Consider the following 22,705-nt stretch of genomic DNA (forward strand, 5'->3'; position numbering starts at 1 on the left):
GACACTGGGAGTCTTGTTGAAGGAGACAATGTAATAGCAGATCATCCTAATAATTATTTTTGCTCAGTATTCACTACTGAAAGAGAGGGGAAGGGGCCACAGTTAAGTTGCAGGAATATTCAGGAAAATTAAACAAGTACTATACATTTACAGAGGAGGAGGTTCTAACAGAACTCTCAAAGCTGAAAGTGAACAAATCTATGGGGCCAGATGGGATACATCCACGGATACTAAAAGAACTTAAAGAGGTTCTGGTAGTCCATTTACATAATTATTCAACAAGTCATTAGCTACAGGAGTAATTCCAGAGGACTGGAAAAGAGCGAACGTAGTCCCACTGCACAAAAGTGGAAGCAAGAAAGAGGCAAGCAACTACAGACCGGTGAGTCTTACATCAGTAGTAGGGAAATTGATGGAAACACTCTTAAAAGAAAGAGTTGTAGATTATCTCAAATCCAGCAATTTACAGGATCCCGAACAGCATGGATTCACTGGGGGGAGATCATGTCATACAAATCTTATTGACTTTTTTGACTGTGTGACTAAAGTGATGGATAAAGGTGGAGCTGTGGATATAGCTTATCTAGACTTTAGTAAGGCTTTTGACACTGTTCCACATCGCAGACTGCTAAATAAACTTGAAAGTTTGGGATTGGATACTAGGATTATTAAATGGATAAGATCTTGGTTGCAGGATAGAAAACAGAGAGTTGTGGTAAATGGAGTGCATTCACAGGAGGGAAATGTTACCAGTGGAGTACCCCAGGGATCTGTACTTGGACCAGTGCTTTTTAATATCTTTATTGGTGACATTGCAAATGGCATTAAAAGGAAAGTATGCCTTTTTGCAGATGATACAAAGGTATGCAACAGGGTAGACACACCAGGTGGGGTAAAACAAATGATTGAGGATCTAGGTAGACTAGAGGAATGGTCAAGAGTGTGGCAATTACAGTTTAATGCCAAAAAATGCAAAATCATGCACTTGGGTCTCAAAAATCCTCAGGCTAAATATAGTATTAATGGCACTATAGTGGGAACTACTGAGGAGGAAAGGGATCTAGGAGTCGCTATTTCAGGTGACTTAAAGGTAGGTAAGTAATGTAACAAAGCAATGAGGAAGGCTAGTCAGATGCTTGGCTGCATTGGGAGAGGAATCAGCAGCAGGAAGAAAGAAGTAATAATGCCACTGTATAGGTCATTGGTACAGCCTCATCTAGAATACTGTGTTCAATTCTGGAGGCCATGGGGTATATGCAATTGCGGTCGAATTCCCGAAATTGTCGAAAAACGGGACTTTTTCGCCCCCCCAAAAAAAATCGACAATGCAATTCAGTACTTTCCGTCAAAAAAACGGACTTTCAAAATTCGACTTTTTGAAATTCGACATTTGTCAAATTCAACATTTCTGCAATGGTACAAATGCAGCAATTTCGCCAAAAGTATATTCAATTGAAGTTTGGAAATTCGACAACAGTGCTTTTAGACAGTAAATTCGTCATTTTCAATCCGCCACACTTTGGTGGGGGAATCTAATAAAAAAAATTTAAAACATGTTTTTTTTGGTGTTTTTTTTATTGGTAATAGCATATCTATTTATATTAGAAGGGATTAGGTAATTGGTTTGTCTATTTTGGAGGCACAAGTATTATTTATATACAGGTTGAGTATCCCTTATCCAAAATGCTTGGGACCAGAGGTATTTTGGATATCGGATTTTTCCGTATTTTGGAATAATTGCATACCATAATGAGATATCATGGCAATGGGACCTAAATCTAAGCACAGAATTCATTTATGTTTTATATGCACCTTATACACACAGCCTGAAGGTAATTTTAGCCAATATTTTTTATAACTTTGTGCATTAAACAAAGTGTGTCTACATTCACACAATTCATTTATGTTTCATATACACCTTATACACACAGCCTGAAGGTCATTTAATACAATATTTTTAATAACTGTGTGTATTAAACAAAGTTTGTGTACACTGAGCCATCAGAAAACAAAAGTTTCACTATCTCACTCTCGCTCAAAAAAAGTCCGTATTTCGGAATATTCCGTATTTCGGATATTTGGATATGGGATACTCAGCCTGTATTTTTAAAAATATTATTATTATTTTTTTTTTTAAAGGGAATGGTAAAATCCCGAAAAAAAATGGCGTGGGGTCCCCCCTCCAAAGCATAACCAGCCTTGGGCTCTTCGAGCCGGTCCTGGTTCTAAAAATCCGGGGGGGGAAATGACAGGGGATCCCCCGTATTTTTAAAACCAGCACCGGGCTCTGCGCCTGGTGCTGGTGCAAAAAATACGGGGGACAAAAAGCGTAGGGGACCCCCGTATTTTTTACACCAGCATCGGGCTCCACTAGCTGGACAGATAATGCCACAGCCGGGGGTCACTTTTATACAGCGCCCTGCGGCCGTGGCATTAAATACCCAACTAGTCACCCCTGGCCGGGGTACCCTGGGGGAGTGGGGACCCCTTCAATCAAGGGGTCCCCCCCAGCACTCAAGGGCCAGGGGTGAAGCCCGAGGCTGTTCCCCCCCCCCATCCAAGGGCTGCGGATGGGGGGCTGATAGCCTTGAGAAATTTGAAAGAATATTGTTTTTTCCAGTAGTACTACAAGTCCCAGTAAGCCTCCCCCGCAAGCTGGTACTTGGAGAACCACAAGTACCAGCATGTGGGAGAAAAACTGGCCCGCTGGTACCTGTAGTTCTACTGGAAAAAAATACCCAAATAAAAACAGGACACGCACACCGTGATAGTAAAACTTTATTACACACATGTCGACACACACATACTTACCTATGTTCACACGCCGACCTTTGTCCACTCGTCCAAGTAGAATCCACGTGTACCTGTGAATGAAATTATACTCACCTCAATCCAGTGTCCAGATTATAATCCTCGTACTTGGCAAAACAACAAAACGAACACCCGGACCAAACGGACTGAAAGGTGTCCCATGTTTACACATGGGACCCCTTTCCACGAATGCCGGGACCCCACGTGACTGCTGTCACAGAAGGTCCCTTCAGCCAATCAGGAAGCGCTACTTCGTGGCACTCACCTGATTGGCTGTATGCACGTCTGCTGTCAGACAGCGCATCACACAGCTCCCTCCATTAGTTTCAATGGTGGGAACTTTGCGGGTAGCGGTGGGGTTACCCGCGGTCAGCGGCTGACCGCGGGTGACCTCACCGTTGACGCAAAGTTCCCACCATTGAATATAATGGAGAGGCTTTGCGATGCGCTGTCTGACAGCTCAGACGCGCATAGCCAATCAGCAGAGTGCCAGGACGTTGCGCTCGCTGATTGGCTGAAGAGACCTTTCTGTGACAGCAGTCACGGGGGGGTCTCTGCATTCGGGGAAAGGGGTCCCATGTGTAAACATGGGACCCCTTTCAGTCCGTTTGGTTCTGGTGTTCGTTTTTTTTTTTTGCCAAGTACGAGGATTATTTTAAAAGATCCGGACACTGGATTGAGGTGAGTATAATTTTTTTCACAGGTACCCCGGATTCTTCAGTTACGAGGGGGGCGTGGCAGTCGGCGGGTCAACATAGGTAAGTATGTATGTGTCGGCATGTATGAAATAAAATTTTACTTTCACGGTGTGTGTCTCCTGTTTTTATTTGGGTATTTTTTTTCCAGTAGAACTACAGGTACCAGCGGGCCTGTTTTTCTCCCTCATGCTGGTACTTGTGGTTCTCCAAGTACCAGCTTGCGGGGGAGGCTTGCTGGGACTTGTAGTACTACTGGAAAAAACATTATTCTTTCAAATTTCTCAAGGATATCAGCCCCCCATCCGCAGCCCTTGGATGGGGGGGACAGCCTCGGGCTTCACCCCTGGCTCTTGGGTGGCTGGGGGGGACCCCTTGATTGAAGGGGTTCCCACTCCCCCAGGGTACCCCGGCCAGGGGTGACTAGTTGGATATTTAATGCCACGGCCGCAGGGCGCTGTATAAAAGTGACCCCTGGCTGTGGCATTATCTGTCCAGCTAGTGGAGCCCGATGCTGGTGTAAAAAATACGGGGGACCCCTACTCTTTTTGTCCCCCGTATTTTTTGCACCAGCACCAGGCGCAGAGCCCGGTGCTGGTTTTAAAAATATGGGGGATCCCCTGTCATTCCCCCCCCCCCGGATTTTTAGAACCAGGACCGGCTCGAAGAGCCCGAGGCTGGTTATGCTTTGGAGGGGGGACCCCACGCAATTTTTTTTCGGGTTTTTTACCGGTTTTTCCCGTTTTTTAAAAATCGGATCAAAATCCGTCAAATCGGCCGTTTTTCGACAGCGGGACTGTCGAATCCGTTTTTTATTGAATATGGTAAATTTCGGCACCCACTTGCCGGAATTCGACGGTCGAATTGTGTCGAATTAAAAAACGGGCGAAAAATTGCCGCGATTTGCCGCTAATTGCATATACCCCCATATTTTCAAAAGGATATTAATACATTAGAGACTGTACAAAGAAGGGCAACTAAAATGGTGCATGGCCTACATCACAAAACTTACCCAGAAAGACTAAGAAATCTCAATATGTATAGTTTGGAGCAGAGAAGGGAAAGGGGGGACATGATAGAAACTTTCACATATATCAAGGGTTTTACCAAAGTCCAGGTGGGAAACATTCTCCAAATGAAGAGAAGCAATAGGACACGAGGACATGCACTGATATTGGAGGGAGGGAGGTTCAGGGGAAAGATGAGGAAAAATGACTTCACAGAAAGAGTAGTGGAGAAGTGGAATAGCCTCCCATCAGAGGTGGTAGAGGCTAAGACAGTAGAGCAATTTAAACATGCATGGGATAGACATAAGGAAATCCTTACAAAGAAATAAGGATCAAAGAAGGTTCGAGATAAAAATATGGTAAAAAAAAAAAAGGGGGACAGACTAGATGGGCCAAGTGATTCTTATCTGCCGTCACGTTCTATGTTTCTATCAATCGCTCCACAGTAACTCACACCAGCCCCGCAGGAGGTGCGGATTCTCATCTGAATAGGGTGTCCTTTGTGAATGAATTTGCATCCTTGTACACAAACCTTAACACTCCCCCTGACATTTCTGCTACCATGCATCTAAATTTGTGCTTCATCTCTGTACGAACAAATCGGGACACATATGCACGTCATTCAAGTCTGCAGGTGATCGCCGCGTGCGACCGTTTAATATTCCGCTTATTTTCATTTTTTACTTTGTAAATATTATTATTTTAATAAATAATGAAAAATAGTTGGTTGTTCAGCAGAAATGTTTGTAGAATAATTGTTTTTTGCTCTTTACGGCTGGCTGCGTTTGCTTTTGCGGTGGCGCATTCTGGGTGTTAGCAATGTGTTGGAGTAGAGGATACAGGATGGGGTTAAACGCTGGAGGGGGAGAGGACATTACACAGCGGCACATGACAAAAACTTCACAGGCACCCAGAGTCTTTATAAATTTCTATAATTACCAGAAATAGGTGGAAGGACATTTAGCCCTCTGGAGGTTAATTATAAGACCAAAATAAAATCATAGAGTCTGTGCTCTATAGGAGACTCAGGGGCAGATATTGGCACCAGGGTAGAGCACAACAGTAGGGTCATTAGGTAGGGTCAGTCCTAGGGGCATGGCTGGTGGGTCCAACAGGTAAACAAATTGCTCAGGTACAGAATTCTGCTCCTGTGTAAAAGGGGTGAGTTTCCCCACTCAGGCTGGACCCCTACAAGAGCCAGGAAAGTTAGGGGCTGAACCATTATCTGTAATTCCCAAAGTCTAAAGATGCGTCATCCCTATGGCAGGTAGAGTTTCTCCGTGTCAACATGGCGTCCTGCTGCCAGCTACATGCCCACTTCTGCCAAGCCACCCCCTGTTACCTCCCAGTACCATTAACATTCCCTGTGTCCAAATTCATTCTGCGTTATCATGTAGTAACCATCAGGAAACATGCGCAATTCTTACAGCAGCCAACTAGCAGCACTGCGTGCGGTCAGAATCGGGGTATGACCACGTCCTCCGTCCCTGACGCTAGCTGGTTGTGGTTCTGCTCGGTTTTATTGTATACTCAGAATGCGTTTTCATCATCCACGTCATGTGACTTATCATGACCTCTCATTATGCTGAACTTGGTTTTGTTTGTGACTCTCCAGTACATACTCCCCATGGTATATACTGTACGAGGCCTCAAGTGTACTGCTATAGCTTGCTGACCTCTCTTAGAGTTACAGTAACTGCCACTGACCTATCACACCTGGAACCAGTACTAGAAGCCAAAACCTGCGTGCTGGGTGCAGCTAAGCCCAGACCTCCTTGCAGGACTGGATCAAGCCTGGGTGGGGGGCACTTAAGAGAAAGGGGCCCCTGGGGATGGTTGTGGGTATATTAAATTGGGAATACCTCCCAACATGACCCATTCCAGGAGGGACAAATGCTCTGCCTCCCGGACTTCTCTCTTAATATATGTTGGGCATTACCTATGTTGAAATATTTAATTGATAAGAAAGGTGTTTCAGTACAGAAGAGTAGGTGATGCTGGGATCCCGGGGCTCACTTACCGCTCTCTCCCTCCTCCTATCTCTTCTCACGTTGAGAAGCTCCATCGGTCGTTCTTGAAACCTGATACTCCTGTATTTCTGCCTGAACTGCATATTGTCCTTCTCACATCCTGGCTGCCTGGCTCTGCTGCTGCACAAGAGAGAGAGCTAGTGATGTCAGTGCGCTTCGGCCAGGGGGCTGCATAAGAGAGGGGGACCCGGGGTACAGTATCCCCTGTGCCCCCCCTCCTTAATCTTCCTATGCCTCCTTGCAGGTTTCCAGTGAATTACGCTGATACATTAGACTTCATAGCCTTGATGCTAGTAGTATAAATAACTGCGGTACGATAAAGTTACAGTATTAAGGATTAATAAGGTACAGTAGTATCTCAGTTAGGAGTGGCAATCAATTGTTATGCAAATCATTTGGACCGAAAGTCAGGGAGAAGTCGGGGAGTAGTCAGGAAAAGTTTGCAGAGCGATCATTGCAGGAGATTATCCAGAAAACTTCCTTGACTCTCCCGGCAGTGACATCTCCATTATACCAGATATGTAGAAGCTCATAGAGCTGACTCTGATTATTATCACTTCTATCTATGCACAGGAGTCAGATGAGAATGATTTCCTGCTCGTGTCCTATTTCTGCCTTGCGTTTGGCGCTGCATCCGCTGACATGAACATGTTTAAGGAGAGCAGAACTTGTCAGCGTTTGATTGTGAGTTGGCAGCTGCTGGCGGCTAGCGTCAGAGCGAATATTGTACAGCCTGGCAGTGATGGATTGGAGCCGCGTCTTATACATAACAAAGTGGTTTTGTGTCACATTTTGAAGATTCTTAATAGGAAACTTTTACATGAACAGTTGTATGTAACTCACCAGGGGCTCGGGCAGTGCTGCGCTCGCCTGTCTTGTTACGCTCAGCTACAGAAAACTTATTTACAAGTTTAAAATGCCGGACAATCGGAGCAGTGTGCAGAGTTTTTCTATTTATTTTCTTTTTAAAGAGCATCAATCCAAAGCCCGGGCAGGGAATTAGAGGCATAGCTATCAAGTTCACTATTTTATAAATTCATGCAGACACTAATGATATGTATCCCGGCTATACAGTGAATCCATAAAGTATTCACAGTTCTTCACTTTTCCACATTTTGTTACAGCTTTATTCCAAAATGGAATAAATTCATTTTTTTCCCTCGAAATTCTACACACAATATCCCATAATGACAACGTGAAAAAAGTTTTTTCGAGATTTTTGCAAATTTATAAAAAACAACAACTAAGAAATCACATGTACATAAGTATTCACAGCCTTTGCTCAATACTTTGTTAGTGCACCTTTGGCAGCAATTACAGCCTCAAGTCTTTTTGAATACGATGCCACAAGCATGGCACACCTATCTTTGGGCAGTTCCGCCCATTCCTCTTTGCAGCACCTCTCAAACTACATCAGGTTGGATGGGAAGCGTCGGTGCACAGCCATTGTCAGATCTGTCCAGAGATGTTCAATCGGATTCAAGTCTGGGCTCTGGCTGGGCCACTCAAGGACATTCACAGAGTTGTCCTAAAGCCACTCCTTTGATATCTTGGCTGTGTGCTTAGTGTCGTTGTCCTGCTGAAAGATGAACCGTCGCCCCAGTCTGAGGTCAAGAGGTTCTGGAGCAGGTTTTCATCCAGGATGTCTCTGTAGATTTGTAGATTGCTGCATTCATCTTTCCATCTATCCTGACTAGTCTCCCAGTTCTTGCAGCTGAAAAAGATCCCCACAGCATGATGCTGCCACCACCATGCTTCACTGTAGTGATGGTACTGGCCTGGTGATGAGCGGTGCTGGTTTCCTCCAAACATGAAGCCTGTCATTCATGCCAAAGAGTTCAGTCTTTGTCTCATACCATATAATTTTGTTTCTCATGGTCTCAGAGTCCTTCACATGCATTTTGGCAAACTCCAAGCAGGATGCCTTGTGCTTTTTACTAAGGTGTGGCTTCCGTCTGGCCACTCTACCACACAGGCCTGATTGGTGGATTTCTGCAGAGATGATTGTCCTTCTGGTAGGCTCTCCTCTCTCCACAGAGGAATGCTGTAGCTCTGACAGAGTGATCATCAGGTTCTTGGACACCTCCCTGACTAGGGCCCTTCTCCCCCGATCGCTCAGTTTAGACGGCCGGCTAGCTTTAGGAAGAATCCTGTTGGTTCCGAACTTCTTCCATTTATGGATGATGGAGGCCATTGTACTCATTGGGACCTTAAAAGCAGCAGATATTTTCTGTACCCATCCCCAGATTTGTGCCTTGAGACAATACTGTCTCGGAGATCTACAGACAATTCCTTTGACTTCATGCTTAGTTTTTGCTCAGACATGCAATATCAAGTGTGGGACCTTATATAGACAGGCGTGTCGCCTTCCCAAATCATGTCCAATCAACTGAGTTTTCCACAGGTGGACTCCATTTAAGCTGTAGGAACATCTCAAGGATGATCAGGGGAAACAGGATGCACCTGAGCTCAATTTTGCTACTAACAATCAGCTCCTAACTGCCATGTCACAGGCTGGGTTTGGAAAATGACAGTTTGGAGCTGGTTGGCCGGTATTTTATCTCCGTCCACTTTATTTCCATCCAAGGTTTAGTAAATAGACCCCTAGCGCCTGATTCAGAGGAACATGCAAACAACACACAATGTCAATGTTATCATAGTGGGTGATAATTTTCCAAGGCGCACACACACAAAAATAGAACCCCCCCCCCACTGCTCACGTTTTTGTACACAGGTGCTTCTGTGAATGGGACAGACGGTATCATTAAGGTTGCGGCAAAGTGATGGCTGAATGGTGCAGCGTCCTCATCAGAGCCGTACCATAAATAGTTCTAGACTTGGACCTGTAGGTGACCCAGCAGCATAGAGTATTTCGCGCCTGGCCCTTCGAAGTTGCAACCTTGCCACCTGACCGACCAATGCACTAATGGAGACGGAAATGAGCTTGTCCACCATTACTCCAATATCGTATTTACTTATCAAATGATCCAAATAATAAATTCAGAATAAATTCAACCATCAAATTGTTTTTAATAAAATAACAATTGTGATTATATATATGATAATGTATAACGCAGCATTGTCCTTCTTCACGCAGGGAGAATCGTGCATTATGGGTGCCAGGAGGACGTACCAGAAGCGTCGGATGGAGAGGAAGTGCGTGCAGGGGAAATACGCCGGGGCAATGTCATCCGAGCCCTGCGTCTGCACGGAGTCTGACTTTGAGTGGTGAGCGAGGTGTCTCTGTACAGTACATCTGGCTACAGCATTAATGGAGATTACGTCTCTGCATTGACAAAGTACCCTTTGTGGGTCTAACAGTGGGCCTAATTCAGATCTCATCGTAGCAGCAAATTTGTTAGCAAATGGGCAAAACCATGGCCCTCATTCCGAGTTGTTCGCTCGGTATTTTTCATCGCATCGCAGTGAAAATCCGCTTAGTACGCATGCGCAATGTTCGCACTGCGACTGCGCCAAGTAACTTTACTATGAAGAAAGTATTTTTACTCACGGCTTTTTCTTCGCTCCGGCGATCGTAATGTGATTGACAGGAAATGGGTGTTACTGGGCGGATACACGGCGTTTCAGGGGCGTGTGGCTGAAAACGCTACCGTTTCCGGAAAAAACGCAGGAGTGGCCGGGGAAACGGTGGGAGTGCCTGGGCGAACGCTGGGTGTGTTTGTGACGACAACCAGGAACGACAAGCACTGAAATGATCGCACAGGCAGAGTAAGTCTGGAGCTACTCTGAAACTGCTAACTCGTTTGTAATCGCAATATTGCGCGTACGTCGGTCGCAATTTTAAGAAGCTAAGATTCACTCCCAGTAGGCGGCGGCTTAGCGTGTGTAACTCTGCTACATTCGCCTTGCGAGCGAACAACTCGGAATGAGGGCCCATGTGCACTGCGGGGGAGGCAGATGTAACATGTGCAGAGAGAGTTAGATTCGGGTGGGGTGTGTTCAACTTAAATCTAAAGTGCACTGTAAAAATAAAGCAGCCAGTATTTACCCTGCATAGAAACAAAATAACCCACCCACATCTAACTCTCTCTGCACCCCCCCCCCCCCCTGCAGTGCCCATTAGCTAGCAAATTTGCTTCTGCGGTCAGGTCTGAATTACCCCCTGAATTAGGCCCAGTATGAGGAATAAATAAAATTGCACTGACAAGTTCTTGCCGTACAGTTATATTTCAATGTTTTAAAATAAGGAGATACATTATTCAGTGTATCTTCATTGGAACATTCCATTGTGTTAGCCGTAGAGCAGATGAGAGAGACACGTTCTTTTGTAAGTAAAACTCTCTAAGGTGATGCAAGGGTGATATCTTTAATGGGCAATTATAGAGGAAGCTATTACTGTACGTACTTCTACACATTACATGCTTTCAAGGGTCCAAGTTCCCTTATTCTGGAAGATTACAAGAAAAGCTACTGTGTGATCACACTTCTAAAATATGTACAATACAATTACTCAGGAGTCAGGACATGCGTCTTCTGAAGTATAAAAGGGTGATCAGTTGAGGAGAAAGACATAAACATATAAACAACTGTAATATGCAAAAACTATTGGATTGGAAACACAATTTAGATACAGTAGGGTGTGCTTAGTGGCTGGCTGTATGAGGGGGTGTTTAGTGTCTGTCTATATTTGGGGGTGCTTAGTGGCTGGCTGTATGAGGGGGTGTTTAGTGTCTGTCTATATTTGGGGGTGCTTAGTGTCTGGCTATCTGCATTAAGGGTTGTTTAGTGTATGGTTCTCTGTAAAGGAGGGGGGAGGAGTCCTCAGTGTCTGGCTGTCTGTATTAGGGGGTGCTTAGTGGCTGGCTGACTGTGTTAGGGGGTGATTAGTGTCTGGCTGTCTGTATTAGGGGGTGCTTAGTGGCTGGCTGACTGTGTTAGGGGGTGATTAGTGTCTGGCTATCTATGTTAGGGGGTGCTTAGTGGCTGGCTGACTGTGTTAGGGGGTGCTTAGTGTCTGGTTATCTGTATTAGGTGGTGCTTAGTGTCTGTCTATATTAGGGGGTGCTTAGTGGCTAGTTATCTGTATTAGGGGATGTTTAGTGTCGGCCTATATTAGGGGGTGCTTAGTGTCTGATTATCTGTATTAGGGGGTGCTTAGTGTCTGTCTATATTAGGGAGTGCTTAGTGTCTGGTTATCTGTATTAGGGGGTGCTTAGTGGCTGGTTATCTGTATTAGGGGGTGCTTAGTGTCTGGTTATCTGTATTAGGGGGTGCTTAGTGTCTGGTTGTCTGTGTTAGGGGGTGCTTAGTGTCTGGTTATCTGTATTAGGGGGTGCTTAGTGTCTGTCTATATTAGGGGGTGCTTAGTGGCTGGTTATCTGTATTAGGGGGTGCTTAGTGTCTGGCTATCTGTATTAGGGGTTGTTTAGTCTCTGGTTGTCTGTAAAGGAAGAGGGGGGAGTGTTTAGTGTCTGGCTGTCTATATTAGGAGGTGCTTAGTGTCTGACTGTCTGTGTTGGGGGGGCTTGGTGTCTGGCTGTCTATATTAGGGGGTGCTTAGTGTCTGGCTGTCTACATTAGGGGGTGCTTAGTGTCTGGCTGTCTGTGTTAGGGGGTGCTTGGTGTCTGGCTGTCTATATTAAGGGGTGCTTAGTGTCTTGCTGTCTGTATTAGGGTGTGCTTAGTGTCTGGTTTTCTGTATTAGGGGGTGCTTAGTGCCTTGCTGTCTGCATTTGGGGGTGCTTAGTGTCTTGCTGTCTGAGTTAGGGGGTGATTAGTGTCTGGCTGTCTGCATTAGGGGGTGCTTAGTGTCTGGCTGTCTGCATTAGGGGGTGCTTAGGGTCTGGCTGTCTGCATTAGGGGGTGCTTAGTGTCTGGCTGTCTGTGTTAGGGGGTGCTTGGTGCCTGGCTGTCTATATTAGGGGGTGTTTAGTGTCTTGCTGTCTGCATTTGGGGGTGCTTAGTGTCTTGCTGTCTGCATTAGGGGGTGCTTAGGGTCTGGCTGTCTGCATTAGGGGGTGCTTAGGGTCTGGCTGTCTGCATTAGGGGGTGCTTAGTGTCTGGCTGTATGTGTTAGGGGGTGCTTGGTGTCTGGCTGTCTATATTAGGGGGTGTTTAGTGTCTTGCTGTCTGTATTAGGGGGTGCTTGGTGTCTGGTTGTCTGTATTAGGAGCTGTTTAGTTTCTAGTTGTCTGTAAAGGGAGAAGGGGGGGTTCTCAGTGTCTGGCTGACTCTATTAGGGGGTGCTTAGTGTCTGGCTGTCTGTATTAAGGGATGCTTAGTGTCTGGTTGTCTGTATTAGGTAGTACTTAGTGTCTGGCTGACTCTATTAGGGGGTGCTTAGTGTCTGGCTGTCTGTATTAAGGGATGCTTAGTGTCTGGTTGTTTGGATTAGGTAGTACTTAGTGTCTGGCTGACTCTATTAGGGGGTGCTTAGTGTCTGGCTGTCTGTATTAAGGGATGCTTAGTGTCTGGTTGCTTGGATTAGGTAGTACTTAGTGTCTGGCTGACTCTATTAGGGAGTGTTTCATGTTTTGTTGTCTGTTGATACAGATAAGAGAGATGAATCCCCAAATTTATTTAACATAAATAATTACCCCTGTTCGTTATATTAAACTATATTAAACTACTCCTGGAGAAAGCAGTCATCAGACTGTCTCTTCCCTGCTTTTCTCCGGTGCCGGCAGACGTAACCCTGCCCAGATCTGGCGTCACGCACCGCGTCTCTCATCTATATAATATCGTTGTGTGCTGCCCCCATTGAAACCTATGGGGCTGCAGGACTTTGCACGAATATAAAGTCACAGAAATCAGCGATCTCTCACTTTCCCCCAGTATACAGTAAGCGTTCTCCGGCTAACATGCCAGGGAAAAGCCTTTTCTAAGTTTATAAAATAAAACCATTTATGTGCAATAATAATGGAATTGAATGATCAGTTTGTCAGTAATGTATATTGGTAAAGCTTGTCTTATCTTCTCACTGCAATGTTAATAAATAGTGGGATTCTGCAGCCACGTTTCCCTGCGGCGGCACTCGCTTTCCTATGGTACTGTGACTAATACTAATTTACAAATCAGCGCAGAACTGGTTTATCCCCCAGGAAGGGTGTGCTGTAGGAAAGCAGTGTAGCTAGAAAGTACGACATATCCCGTCATGACATTTGTGCTACCGTGGCGGCACTGTCCGTTCTCTTTTTCTATCCTCTTTACAACTCCCTTTATATATACTGTTCTGTATTATATGACATACAGTAACAACCTGATAGGAAATGAGTGCACATGTGATGGTAAGGTTTGCAGTTGGGGCACAGATTGGGCACTCTGCTGATGTTTCAAACTATTGCCCATATTTATCAAGCCTTGGAGAGTGATAAACAGCACGGATATAGAGTACCGGCCAATCAGCTCCTAGCTGCCATGTTACAGGCTGTGTTTGACAGTTAAGAGCTGATTGGCTGGTACTTTATTCCATGCAATTTATCACTCTCCGAGGCATGATCAATATGGGCCTAAATGACTTAGATTGAGCTTAATCTCTAGTTATGGGCGAATCCAGCTGAATGAATTAGCATCACTATCAATTTGCCTAATATTTTAAGCCAACTGGAGCATCACAAGGTGTTCCTACCCACCCATTCATGGGAATAATGGCTCCAGCTATCCACCAATCAGCATGCTCATAGGCATTCACTGTCTGGCTGCTAGCTGGGAGACAAGTAGAGAAAACTGCACTGTGATTGGTGGAGATAGCTCCAGCCATCCACCAATCAGCATGTTCACAGCCAATCACTGCCTGGCTGCAGGCTGGGAGGAAGGTAGAGAATGCTGCACGCTGATTGGTGGATAGCTCCAGCCATCCACCAATCAGCATGCTGACACCCATTCACTGTCTGGCTGCCTGCTGAGAGGCAGATAGAAAATGCTGCCTGGCTGCACTGATTAGTACACACAAACAGAGCAGCCAGGCAACATTCTCTACTTGTCTCCCAAAAAGCTCCAGAGGCAACAGCTAGGGGGGCTGATGTACCACGGCCCAGCTGGCCCTGCTCAAAGGCCCTTAAACTTGTTGGGCGATGGACATCTCCCAGTGGGTATATATGTTAAGATGGCTGTGATGTTATCCACTACGGCAGAGAGCCTGGTACAGCAATACATGCCCGTGGGTGCTGGGCACAATGGCAGATCACACACGGACAGAGCGGACTATAACTGGCCGGTGATTACAGCTGCTGGCCAATTTCCCGGCTGGTTTTCTCTTTCAAAAAGGCCCACAAATGTATTTTTTTCCTGCAGTGATAAATGACCCCATAATTACAAAAATATAAAAGATGTCTAGATTTGTATACTTATATTAACTAAGCAAATGGCTACTTGCAGATGGAGAATCCTTTTGTGTAGCGTTTGATAGCCATTTTTGACAATGAATATATAAAACAATACTGCTGATTTATTCAAAGGAGAAAAGTCCTGTGGTCGGTGGTAATGGGCATTTTCACCAATGATTTAGGTTATCCTTTATCTCCTTAATACAGAGAACGGGTACGGCTGGTGATATCACTTCATTACCGGGTACAAGCACATGTGTTAAATGTAGAAATTTGGTAGTAATTTGAATTAGGGTAAGACAAGAAGATGTGCGGTAATAGGGCAATATTGGTGCATATTTATTATGTGTGTTCGGTAGCAGATTGTGGGGTAAATGTATGAAGCAGTGATAAGAGTGGAGAAGTTGCCCATGGCAACCAATCAGCAATGAAGTAACATTTATAATTTGCATACAATACAATTGTACGGAGCAGCTGATTGGTTGCCATGGGCAACCTCTCTACTGGCTCACTTCTCCACTCTTATCACTGCTTCATACATAGTCTGATTATGCCATATTCCAGCCATTTATCCTAGTATCTCCGTCTGGGCAGCCATTACATGTACCTCCGCCCTGACGCAGTATAAATCTCTACAATCCTGAGCGGGACGCTTAACACAAGAACACCAGTTACACAAAGACAATAAATCCTTCTGTGACGCGGCGTCTAGTAATATCCCATCCCTGACGGTTCATGAATTTCCTTTAAATCAGGCTGCGGCAGGAAGCTTCCATGTAATCTGAATACCAGATGTAACATTAAACTGATGGATGTCCAAAGCATTAATTAAAATATCAAGAGGGGCTCGTATGAGGGCTGACAGCACATAAAGGGATGTCACCCCATAAACAAACAAAGCCGTAGCACTGATAGCAGCTTGTAGTCACTCTGTCCAGGATATCTCGCATGAAAATAATGAAATAGCATACAGACAAAGGAGGCGGCCATTTTGTGAGTGGATGAGAACGGAGGCTTATTTGCTAGGTAACCAGTGTTCAGCTTTTAAAATGGCTGCCTCCACTCTTGGCTCCATGATAGCATGGGTTCCTCAAACATTTATGGCCTGCATTCATATGTCTGCAAAATGGCTGCCGCTACCAGACCTTAGTGACCAGTGCAGGAAGAGCGGTCGCCACGGGGGCAAAAGTTGACTGCCAATGCCAGCCTTCCCCAAGCCAACACAGTGATACCCCAGATGGCAGGGGGTTTATGGTGGGTGGACTGAATTGCCCCCCCCCCCTCCCCCTTATATCCTGATATGAAGCACAGCCATGTTTTCCTGTGACATCATGTGTTCCACAATCGATTGAACGCTAGTTAACATTTCTAGAAGCAATATTTATCTTGTTGAATTATTATGATATGTTATAATTACATTCATATTGCTGAAAGCAATAATGCTTGGACATATAGAGGTATTCAATATATTTAGAATTAGGAAATAAATATCAAAACTAATAAAAAACCCAAAACATATGTTTTAGCAGAGCTCTATTCTCCCTGCGTTTTGTTTCATTGGGAGTATATTAAATAAACAGTGAATTACAGGTTTCCTCTCTGCCCCAGTATTTCACGGTGAATATAATTTGGGGAATCGGAGATTACGTTATATTCGCTGCAGCAGTCTGCAGACAGGTACCAGTAAAAGTGAATGTTACAGGGGCGATAGTAATCCCCCCCCAGGCAGAGGCTCGCTGTGAGAGAGACTCCTGCTTTAGTAATCTGTCGATAAATGCTATTATGCAGACTGCAGTTCTGAGAGGCGATTGCAGTCACACCACCTCACTATGGGGGGCATTCCGAGTTGATTGCTAGTTGCTTTCTTTCGCTGTGCAGCGATCAGGCAAAAAAAATCGGCACTTCTGCGCATGCGTATGCGGCGCAATGCGCACGCACGTCATACTATTACAACGAACGTTGTAGTTTCACACAAGGTCTAGCGAAGCTTTTCAGTCGCACTGGTGGCCGCAGGAAGAGGGCGTTTCTTGGTGTCAACTGACCGTTTTCAGGGAGTGTTCGAAAAAACACAGGCGTGCCAGGAAAAATGCAGGCGTGGCTGGGCGAACGCAGGGCATGTTTGTGACGTCAAAACAGGTACTGAATAATCTGAAGTGATCGCAAGCGCTGAGTAGGTCTGGAGCTACTCAAACTGCACAAAATTATTTTGTAGCCGCTCTGCGATCCTTTCGTTCACACTTCTTCTAAGCTAAAACACACTCCCAGTGGGCGGCGGCATAGCGTTTGCACGGCTGCTAAAAACTGCTAGCGAGCGATCAACTCGGAATGACAATCTATGTGCAGGAACAGGATAAAACTTTTGATGTAGCTTTTATTCCTGGACCTGCTGACGATGGGAGCTGGTTACAGGGACGTTACGCTGAGACCTTAATGATGCTGAAAGTTATGTAGGTCTACTTTCTGTGACTATTTACTAAGCCTTCGATGGAAATAAAATGGACGGAGATAAAGTACAAGCCAAACAGCTTCTAACTTTAATTTTTTTAAGCACAGCCTGTAACATGACAGTTAGGAGCTGAATGGCTGGTACTTTATCTCCATCCAAGGCTTAGTAAATAAAGTAATGCATCCCCGTGACTTTGTTCAAACACCGTTGTTTAAGGGGGTCATTCCAACCTGATCAGCACCAAAATATGCCATGGAACGCTGGCATGTTTACATTATTTTGTTATTATCATGTATCTACATGTGTATGGATATATACATGTTCTGCTCTCCTTGTGATCTGTCATATGCTGTAACAGGCATCACATCTAGTAATTGCTCTCTCGCTCTCTGATTCTAGTGATTACGGCTATGAGCGTTACAGCAATGGCCAGTGTCTGCCTGCCTTCTGGTACAACCCATCGTCCTTGTCGAAGGATTGCAGTCTTGGGCAGAGTTACCTGAACAGCACGGGGTACGTAACACGCTCAACTTACTTCCATCTTCCAAGGAATGAAAATAATGTTGCATTGTGTACTGTACTTTTGCATATTGTTACTACATTTGTTACTGCATTGTTGCATATTGCATTTTTTTTTGCATATTGCATTTTTGCATATTGTTACTACATTTGTTACTGCATTTTTGCATATTGCATTTTTTTTGCATATTGCATTTTTGCATATTGTTACTACATTGTTACTGCATTATTACTGGCATTGGAATCACTGTGTATCTGCAACAACTTTGCACTGTTGTCAGCTTTCACCTGTGGGTATATCTGTGACATATGGGTTCTCTTGCTCACACTCAGAGTTATACGCAGTGGTGCTATAATCATAAAATAACTGCTTTCTGGACAATTGCTCCTGGCAGGTGAAAACTACAACAATTGCTTCAAAGGGCGCACAAACTCCTAGGAGACATTTCATTGTTTTCCAACCTTTACCCCGAATTCTTATCCGATGATCCTCCCTTACCGCCTACTTGTGGCTGTGCTTCTCAGGGTTGCCTACCTCTAATCCTCTCCTCACACAATGTATCAAACCTTCTAAAGCTTGGAAAAGTTTCCCATAGCAGCTGGGGCATCATAATTGGCCTCAGCCCCTCACCTACACCCGCAAAAAATGGCTTTGCAGTCGCAAGGGGGTCAGAGCTTTGATTGAGGGCCACCCACTGTAGAGACAGAGACACCCCTAGTTGGGATGCAGGCTCTCGTGATCCCGGCATTCAGGACACCGACGCTGGAATACCGACAGCCAGTAAAATACCAACAGATGAAATCCCGGCTGCCACCGAGTATACCCACTCAGTTGGTGGGTTCAATAAGTAAACAACCCACCACCACCACCACCACCAGCAACCATTCATAACATCCTGGGCCAAGAAACCTAAGAAAGAATAAGCTTTGGACCTTTCTGTGAGATTGGCTTTACATGTCTAGGTTTGATGCTAATAACTCTTTTTACATTGTTGCAGGTACAGAAAGGTCGTGTCTAACAACTGCACAGACGGAGTGAGGGAACAATACACAGCCAAACGCCAGCAGTGTCCGGGGAAGGCGCCGCGTGGCCTCCGCGTCACTACGTTGGATGGGAAGCTAACGGCAGAGCAGGCACACAATGTCACCTTTGTGCTGCAGCTGGAGGAGGTGGGCATTGCAGAGCTATAGGCCCTCTGTCACTGTATACACAGTATATACTGTACATCATCTCCGGGGGAGACTTCACCCTTTACAGTGTAAAGGGCCCATATTGCGCAGATGCTCCCGTTACAGCAGGGAGCGCATGTTAATGTGATGGAGACTTTGTAAAGTTTGTAGTTTTCATACTATACGCAGGCTAAGTGCACTGTAGTGTCTTGTGTTTATTTATTGTTTCTTTATATGGCGCCTCCATAATGTGCAGCGTTGTACACATTATTCACATCAGTGTCTGTCCTGGGAGCTTACACTCTAAACAAGCCTGAGATCTCAGTGGGACCCGCACAAAACATGGGAAGAAGAAGCAATCGATACACAAGTAGGGCTCTGTTTGGATTCAAACCCCTGACAAGAGTGCTGCAAAGCAACAGTGCTAACCACTGTGCCACCAGATAACTCTGCTTTGTATGGTGGAGAGTGCATATGTAGGGGGAGATGCATCAACGCTTGGAGAGAGGTAAAGTGTATAAGTTGCCCATAGCTACTAACTGTCATTTTGTAGACGGTGTTAGATGAATGATAGCAAGGGAGGCATTCCTTAGTTAGCAATAGCGCACCTCTGTACTTAGGGGGTCATTCCGAGTTGATCGCTCGCTAGCTATTTTTAGCAGCCATTCAAACGCTAAGCCGCCTCCCACTGGGAGTATATTTTAGCTTAGCAGAGCGGCTACAAAATAATTTTGTGCAGTTTCAGAGTAGCTCCAGACCTACTCAGCGCTTGCGATCACTTCAGACTGTTCAGTTCCTGTTTTGACGTCACGAACACGCCCTGCGTTCGCCCAGCCACGCCTGCGTTTTTCCTGGCACGCCTGCGTTTTTTCGAACACTCCCTTAAAACGGTCAGTTGACACCCGGAAACGCCCACTTCCTGTCAATCACTCTGCGGCCAGCAGTGCGACTGAAAAGCTTCGCTAGACCCTGTGTGAAACTACATCGCCCGTTGTGAAAGTACGTCACGCATGCGCATTGCGCCGCATACGCATGCATAGAAGTGCCTTTTTTTGCATCATCGCTGCACAGCGAACATTTTCAGCTAGCGATCAACTCGGAATGACCCCCTTAGTGGGGGGAGGAGGGTGTGGCTAAGCATCTTGGGGCATGACCTCATCCAATTGAGAATACCATGCACACTGTGGAAGGGGGTGTGGCCACATCATCTTGCCAGGCCCGGGTCACATCACTCAGGCCTGATACTCTTGCTGAGGCAGCTTGGCAAGCACAAATAGCCATACACAGGTAGGCACCTTCTTTTCAGTTGTTAATGATTCATTTTCAGACCTCTGTCGCTGTCATGGAGACTGAGTTTATAAATGCGTGCAAGTTATTTCTGTTACCTAGGAAACTGCAAGCCAAAAACAGACTCGAGAAACTAAGGCCAATTCGAGGAGCTTTTCATTATGTCAGCAGAATGAGGGGTTGGCCATCATGCTGGACAAATTTAATGGACTGCAAACACTTCACAGCACGTCGTATTTTACCTCCGACATTATTTTTTATTAGGGAAAAATCTTTTTTTCTTTTTACATAAACAAATGTTTGCACGCGTCTAAGTGACGATGAAGAACCAACAAAAAGTGGCAGAGGCTCGGAATTGGTATTAGGTTTGATTTGCTGTCCTCTTAGGCGCTCACCTTTGTTGACTGTTTAGTAGCTGACGGGGGGCAACATCGTAACACTACCGGGGGGATTGTCATGTTGGGAAATTAGAGTGGATATTTTTTTGTTGCATTTAGGGGGTCATTCCAAGTTGTTCGCTCACTAGCTACTTTTAGCAAATGCATAGTCGCCGCCCACGGGGGAGTGTATTTTCGCTTTGCAAGTGTGTGAACGGCTTTGCAACCGAGCGGGACGAAAAAGTTTTTTGCAGTTTCTGAGTAGCTCTGGACTTACTCAGCCCTTGCGATCACTTCAGTCTTTTTGGTCCTGGAATTGACGTCAGACACCCGGCCTGCAAACGCTTGGACATACCTGCGTTTTTCCAAACACGGTCAGTTGCCACCCACAAACGCCTTCTTCCTGGCAATCGCCTTGCGATCAGCTGTGCGAACGGATTATTTGTTAAATCCATCGCTCAGCAACGATCCGCTTTGTACCTGTACGACGCGCCTGCGCATTGCGGTGCATACGCATGCGCAGTAGTGACAATCGCTGCGCTGCGAAAAACGTCAGCGAGCGATCAACTCAGAATGACCCCCTTAGTCTTTTTGGGGTTTTCTTTTGTGCCTAAGGTAGGACATAATACCGCTGCTGATGACATCTCTGCATACTAATTAGGCTTTACTAACACTGACAATAACCCACGAGAGACCCTTTACTGCTAAGGCAGACCCTTAGGAACATAAGAGGGAAATATAAATGTACACCGTAAGGCCAGGGAAATAAATCACTCTGTACTTTTTGTGCTTCTGAGCTCTGACTAATCAATGACCAATTACTGTCCGCAGAAACAGCGACCTGAGATAACCGGTTCCGTAGCGCTGGATGTATAATAAAGCTTAATGTGAAGATGGAAGCAGAATAATATCTGTGTAGAGAAGGGGAGACAGCTAGGCATTAGTGACACTAGAATAACGCATGTAACAGAACATATCAGCGACTATATGGAAATTCATTTGCTCGCAGATCCACGCCTGATTAGCGCAGCAATATGGATGTTACTTGCTCATCTCAATATCACACATCGGTGGACACTGTCGTATAGCAAATTACATTTATATCATCTGTTTCAATGCCGTCATTTGTATAAAAGACTTATTTTCCAGCTCTCTACATCCTGACCATCTAAATCAGCAGTCCCTCCATTAACGACAGCAGCTGCAGCCTTCATACGGAGGTTTCTGCAGGGGCTGTGGAGCTCTCCGATTTACCAAGCGTTGGAATTTATAGATTGGCGCTGTGCTGCTGTAGTGGATGAGCTTTATTTAGCATAATTTACCAGGAGAGGGTTCCTCCGAAACCCTCCCCAGCAATGATGACTGGTCAATGAACCAAATATGGACTAGAGTCCCGATAGAGGGATAAAGAGACCGCAGATAGGTGGTCATTCCGAGTTGTGCGCTCGCTAGCAGTTTTTAGCAGCCGTGCAAGCGCTATGCCGCCTCCCACTGGGAGTGTATTTTAGCTTAGCAGAAGTGCGAACGAAAGGATCGCAGAGCGGCTTCAAAGTTTTTTTGTGCAGTTTTAGAGTAGCTCAAAACCTACTCAGCGCTTGCGATCACTTCAGACTGTTCAGTTTCTGTTTTGACGTCACAAACACGCCCTGCGTTCGCCCTGCCACGCCTGCATTTTTTCGAACACTCCCTGAAAACGGTCAGTTGACACCCAGAAACGCCCACTTCATGTCAATCACTCTGCGGCCAGCAGTGCGACTGAAAAGCTTTGCTAGACCCTGTGTGAAACTACATTGTTCGTTGTAATAGTATGTTGCGCGTGCGCATTGCGCCGCATACGCATGCGCAGAAGTGCCATTTTTTAGCCTGATTGCTGTGCTGCGAACGAATGCAGCTAGCGATCAACTCGGAATGACCACCATAGTCACTTCACTCCTAACACATCACCTGGATGGGTAGCAGTTGATTTACCAACGGACACTATCGACTGTCATAATCCCAACAGCCATTGACCGAGTCAAAATACCGACACGGTCAAAATACCAACATTTATTATGCTGACGTGTTCAAAATGCCAACAC

General features: G+C 45.4%; 1 protein-coding gene across 1 annotated transcript in view; it reads left to right on the plus strand.

The window, feature by feature from the left end:
- LOC135057441 (VPS10 domain-containing receptor SorCS1-like) overlaps positions 1 to 22,705 on the plus strand; it is a 675,310-nt gene that overhangs the window by 540,329 nt on the left and 112,276 nt on the right. The window contains exons 17-19 of the mRNA XM_063963334.1: positions 9,641 to 9,771; positions 17,674 to 17,787; positions 18,792 to 18,963. Coding sequence (XP_063819404.1) covers positions 9,641 to 9,771; positions 17,674 to 17,787; positions 18,792 to 18,963 — 417 coding nt within the window. The remainder of the gene's footprint in view (positions 1 to 9,640; positions 9,772 to 17,673; positions 17,788 to 18,791; positions 18,964 to 22,705) is intronic.

Source organism: Pseudophryne corroboree, chromosome 3, assembly GCF_028390025.1.
Source record: "Pseudophryne corroboree isolate aPseCor3 chromosome 3, aPseCor3.hap2, whole genome shotgun sequence".
NCBI classification, from domain to species: Eukaryota; Metazoa; Chordata; class Amphibia; order Anura; family Myobatrachidae; genus Pseudophryne; species Pseudophryne corroboree.